At 40.0% G+C, this 5,910-nt stretch overlaps 1 protein-coding gene across 6 annotated transcripts in view; it reads left to right on the top strand.

The window, feature by feature from the left end:
- GCSAML (germinal center-associated, signaling and motility-like) overlaps positions 1-4,939 on the top strand; it is a 52,885-nt gene extending 47,946 nt beyond the window's left edge. For all 6 annotated transcript variants that reach the window (XM_011955750.1, XM_011955755.1, XM_011955754.1 and 3 more), the window contains one exon: positions 2,965-4,939. In XM_011955750.1, the coding sequence (XP_011811140.1) occupies positions 2,965-3,204 (240 nt within the window). In that variant the 3' untranslated portion in view covers positions 3,205-4,939. The remainder of the gene's footprint in view (positions 1-2,964) is intronic.
- Positions 4,940-5,910: the final 971 nt, after the last annotated feature.

Consider the following 5,910-nt stretch of genomic DNA (forward strand, 5'->3'; position numbering starts at 1 on the left):
AATTTATTTTAATTTACATTAGTACATTTACATTTATTACAAATTAAATGTAAATTTAACAAATATTGTTATGTGTGAATTTGATCCTGTCATTATGATGTTAACTGGTTATTTTGCTCATTAGTTGAGTGGTTTCTTCATAGTGTTGATGGACTTTACATTTTGGTTTGTTTTTGCAGTGGGTGGTATTGATTTTTCCTTTGTATATTTAGTGCTTCCTTCAGGAGTTCTTGTAAGGCAGGCCTCGTGGTGACAAAATCCCTCAGTATTTCCTTCTCTGTAAAGGATTTTATTTCTCCTTCACTTATGAAGCTTAGTTTAGCTAAATATGAAATTCTGGTTTGAAAATTCTTGTCTTTAAGAATGTTGAATATTGGCCCCCACTCTCTTCTGGCTTGTAGGGTTTCTGCAGAGAGATCTGCCATTAGTCTGATGGGCTTCCCTTTGAGGGTAACCCAACCTTCTAACATTTTTTCCTTCATTTCAACCTTGGTGAATCGGACGATTATGTGTCTTGGGGTTGCTCTTCTCAAGGAGTATCTTTGTGATGTTCTCTGTATTTCCTGAATTAGGATGTTGGCTTGTCTTGCTAGGTTGGGGACATTCTCCTGGATAATATCCTGAAGTGTGTTTTCCAACTTGGCTCCACTCTCCCCGTCACTTTCAGGTACACCAATCAAAATCAAAAGGTTTGGTCTTTGTTCACATACTCCCATATTTCTTGGAGGCTTTGTTTGTTCCTTTTCATTCTTTTTTCTCTAACCTTGTCTTCATGCTTTATTTCATTAAGTTGATCTTCTATGCCTGATATCTTTTTTTCTGCCTGATCAATTTGGCTACTGATACTTGTGTGTGCTTCACAAACTTCTCGTGCTGTGTTTTTCAGCTCCATTAGATCATTTATGTTCTTCTCTAATCTGGTTATTCTAGTTAGCAATTCCCTTAACCTTTTTTCAAGGTTTTTGCTTCCTTGCATTGGGTTAGAACATGCTCCTTTAGATCAGAGGAGTTTATTACCCACCTTCTGAAGCCTGCCTCTGTCAATCTGACAAACTCATTTCCCGTCCAGTTTTGTTCCCTCGCTGGCCAGGAGTTGTGATCCCTCGGAGGAGAAGAGTCACTCTGGTATTTGGAATTTTCAGCCTTTTTGAGTTGCTTTTTCTTCATCTTTGTGGATTTATCTATCTTTGGTCTTTGCTGTTGGGGACCTTTGTATGGAATTTTTGCGTGGTTGTCCTTTTTGTTGATGTTGATGCTATTGCTTTCTGTTTGTTAATTTTCCTTCTAACAGTCAGGTCCCTATTCTGCAGGTCTGCTGGAGTTTGCTGGGGGTCCACTCCAGATTCTGTTTGGCTGTGTATCACCAGTGGAGACGGCAGAACAGCAAAGATTGCTGCCTGCTCCTTCCTCTGGAAGCTTTGTCCCAGTGGGGCACCTGCCAGATGCCAGCTGGAGCTCTCCTGTATGAGGTGCCTGTCGATCCCTGTTGGGAGGTGTTTCCTTGTCAGGAGGCATGGGGGTCAGGGACCCCCTTGAGGAGGCAGTCTGTCCCTTAGCAGTGCTTGCGCACTGTGCTGGGAGATCTGCTGCTCTCTTCAGAGCTGACAGGAAGGAATATTGAAGCCTGCTGAAGCTGTGCTCATAGCCTTCCCTTCTGTAAGCCCCTGACTGGGGCTGCTGCCTTTCTTTCACAGATGCCCTGCACAGAGAGGAGAAATATAGAGAGGCAGTCTGGCTACAGTGGCTTTGCAGTGTTGGGGTGAGCTCTGTCCAGCCTGAATTCCCCTGTGGCTTTATTTACGCTGTGAGGGGAAAACTGCCTACTCAAGCCTCAGTAATGGCGGACGCCCCTCCCCGCACCAAGCTCAAATGTCCCAGGTCGACTTCGGACTGCTGTGCTGGCAGCAAGAATTTCAAGCCAGTGGCTCTTAGCTTGCTGGGCTCCATGGGGGTGGGACCCACTGAGCAAGACCACTTGGCTCCCTGGCTTCAGCCCCTTTTCCAGGGGAGTAAACTGTTCTTTCTCACTGGTGTTGCAGGCACCACTGGGGTACGAAAAAATCTCCTGCAGCTAGCTCGGTGTCTGCTCAAATGGCTTGAAACCCAGTTTTATGCTTGAAACCCAGGGCCCATGTCGTGTAGGCACCCAAAGGAATCTCCTGGTCTGTGGGTTGCAAAGACCATGGGAAAAGCATAGTATCTGGGCTGGATAGCACTGTCCCTCAAGGTATGGTTCCTCATGACTTCTCTTGGCTAGAGGAGGGAGTTCCCTGATCCCTTGCACTTCCTGTGTGAGGTGACACCCACCCTGCTTCTGCTCACCCTCTGTGGGCTATACCCACTGTCTAAACAGTCTCACTGAGATGAACTGGGTACTTCAGTTGGAAATACAGAAATCACCCACCTTCTGTATTGGTCTTGCTGGGAGCTGCAGACCAGAGCTATTCCTATGCAGCTTTGTTCTTTTGGCTTAGGATTGTCTTGGCTAAACAGGCTCTTTTTTGGTTCCATATGGAATTTAAAGTAGTTTTTTCTAGTTCTGTGAAGAAAATCAGTGGGAGCTTGATGGAAATAGCATTGAATCTGTAAATTACTTTGGGCAGTATTTCCGTTTTTATGATATTGATTCTTCCTATCCTTGAACATGGAGTATTTTTCCATTTGTTTGTTTCCTCTGTTATTTCCTTAAGCAGTGGTTTTTAGTTCTCCTTGAAGAGGTCTTTCACTTCCCTTGTAAGTTGCATTCCTAGCTATTTTATTCTCTTTGTAGCAATTGTAAATGGGAGTTCACTCATGATTTGGCTCTCTGCTTATCTATTATTGGTGTATAGGAATGCTTGGGTTTTGGATACCTTAGGTGTAAGAGCACCATTGGGTATATAAAGAAGAAGGGAAGGTAGTACACTGAGTTCAATTTATGAATGACCCTGGGTCCTTGATTTCTTTTCTCTTTGTGCTTGGCAGGAAAACGAGAATGGCAGTGGTTCTGAAGAAGTGTGCTACACTGTCATTAATCACATCCCCCATCGGAGATCTTCCCTGAGCTCCAATGATGATGGCTATGAGAACATTGACTCCCTCACAAGGAAAGTGAGAGAATTTAGAGAAAGGTCAGAGACAGAATATGCCCTTCTTAGGACTTCTGTTAGTAGGCCTTACTCCTGCACCCATGAGCATGATTACGAAGTTGTGCTTCCACACTGAAACCCTCAAGCCGCTTTATCACCTTGCAGCAATGAAGATGATGCAGAACAGCAGACTCTGGAGAAGTTCTTCACCCTGAGCAGTGCATGAAACATTCCTTTCTGGCTAAAGTTTAGAAATATTATCTTATTATATATCCTTAGGCAACTCTGAAATGTGGCATCTCTGTGGTTTAGGTGGAATCATAGAAATTGAAACAATGATCTAAAATATTCTATGTGTTTTTGCTTGTAAAGTTTGAGGACATGGAGGTGATAAAAAAAACTTTCTTAGGACAATAATGTAAAATGAAAATAAATTCCTAATCCCCCTGACTAACTGAATGGATGCCCTTCTGGGCCAAGGAGACCTCAGATGATCTTGAAAGACTGAATTCTGGCCATGATAGGAAGGGAGGTGAGACACACCTTTGTTATACTCTTTCCCTTCTGGAGTTTAGGCACAAGTGACCAGGATGAGTCATAAGACTGATGAAACAGACTGATTGTGGCAATAAGAGTCCCAGTTCCAACCTGACTCTGGTGTAGATCACACGCTGTCTGAGGGATTCCATCTATGAGACTTTGTCTACGTAACAGAGACCTTGGTTTCCACAACCCCTTTATTTTAGCTAAAACATTCTTTTCTACTGACTTCTTAAGTCTTTAGACAAAGCTTAACTCTTTCAACCAATTGCCAATCAGAAAATATTTGAATCTACCTATGACCTGTAAGCTCTCTCCTGCTTCAAGGTCTTGCCTCTTTAAGCTGAACCAATGTACACTTTCCATGTATTGATTTATGTCTTTGCTTGTAACTCTTGTCTCCCTAAAATGTATAAAACTAAACGGTGACCTGACCACCTCAGGCACACTTTCTCAGGACCTCCTGAGAGTGTACCCCGGGCCATGGTAACTCATATTGGCTCAGAATCAACCTGTTTAAATATTTTACAGAATTTGGCTTTTGGTTACCAATAAATCTCCACAAATAAATGTCCAAGAATCTTCAATTCCAACCTTGCTTACCAAAGTTCAAATGCCAACATCTCCCCATCCAATTACCTATTTCATTTTTGAGGTGTAATCTACTCAATAAACTGTATAAGACCAGTGACCAGACCCTTTGCTAACCTGATATTTACTTCAATTTTTCTTTTTCTATGTACTGGAGATTTTTGCTTATAAACTTACAGTAATAGTTCAAAAATTAATAGTTTTTGACATTGGCTTTTCTGAGAAGAAAATTGAAAGTGTCACAAAATAAAAAAAAAAAAAGATGAAATGAATCATATATAATTGTCCATTTTTTCAATTTTCTAGCCAATAGAGAATTGAAGGATTCTGTTTAAAGATTAGTAAAAATTGAAAATAAACTTGTGCTTATACTTTGTGTGCAACACACTAGTTAATTTAACCTGTGACTAGTTATCTCTACTGAAGGTGGATGTATAGTTTCTGGTTTTAAAATTCAAGCAAACTGGAAAATAATCCATCTAATTATACTTTCTTTCCCAAGAAATTTTTAAAAGATATGCCAGCTTCCTAATTTGGAGACAAAAGCCTTAATTGACAATGCATTTATGATATATATTTTTTGTATAGTTACAGTATACAAGTTGAATATCCCTTAGATAGATACTTGAGAGCAGAAGTGTTTTGGATTTAAGATTTATTTTTGGATTTTGGAATATTTCCATACACATAATGAGGGAGTTGGAAGATGGGATTCAAGTCTAATCATAAAATTCACTGATAGACTGGATTAAGAAAATGTGGCACATATACACCATGGAATACGATGCAGCCATAAAATAGGATGAGTTCGTGTCCTTTGTAGGGACATGGACGCAGCTGGAAACCATCATTCTCAGCAAACTATCGCAAGAACAGAAAACCAAATACTGCATGTTCTCACTCATAGGTAGGAATTGAACAATGAGATCACTTGGACACAGGAAGGGGAACATCACACACCGAGTCCTATTGTGGGGAGGGGGGTGGGGGGAGGGATAGCATTAGGAGATATACCTAATGTAAATGGCGAGTTAATGGGTGCAGCACACCAACATGGCACGTGTATACATATGTAACAAACCTGCACGTTGTGCACATGTACTCTAGAACATGAAGTGCAATAATAAAAAAAAGACAATAAAAAGCAAAAAAAAAAAAAAGATAAAAGAAAAAAAAAAAAAAAAGATTAGTAAGACATAATCCCAGTGTTCAATAATGTAAAGGTATAACATGAAGTTTAATATGCATTTACATAGAAGTATTTTAAATGTGAAGAAATGTTGGTGGAAATAGTTTAAATAAGGATGGGTGGATTAAAATAATCTCATTTAAAAATATTTATTGCATACTGCTATGTCTGACACTTGGCTAAGTGCTAGAGATACAATTGTCAAGCAGCCACCACAAAGTTCAGAATCTAAAGTCATAGCCAGAAATTTAAAAATAGGTATGTAATTTTTTCAAAATTATTTTTTGATGCTGGAAAGTAAAATCAAAGACATGACAAAGGAGTGATTTGGTTTAGTTGACAATTTGGACAGTGTTTCTGACGAATAAAATACGAAAAAACATACTGTGAGAAGAATATTTCCATGTAAGCAAATAGCAAGTAAGAATGCCCTAATATGGGAGGCAAATTAAAATGTAAGGAATTTAAACAAAGCAAAACATAACTCCAAGACTGGAACAAACAGAGCTGAGGAAGTCAGCC

Source organism: Colobus angolensis, unplaced genomic scaffold (assembly GCF_000951035.1).
Source record: "Colobus angolensis palliatus isolate OR3802 unplaced genomic scaffold, Cang.pa_1.0 Scaffold40, whole genome shotgun sequence".
NCBI lineage: Eukaryota > Metazoa > Chordata > Mammalia > Primates > Cercopithecidae > Colobus > Colobus angolensis.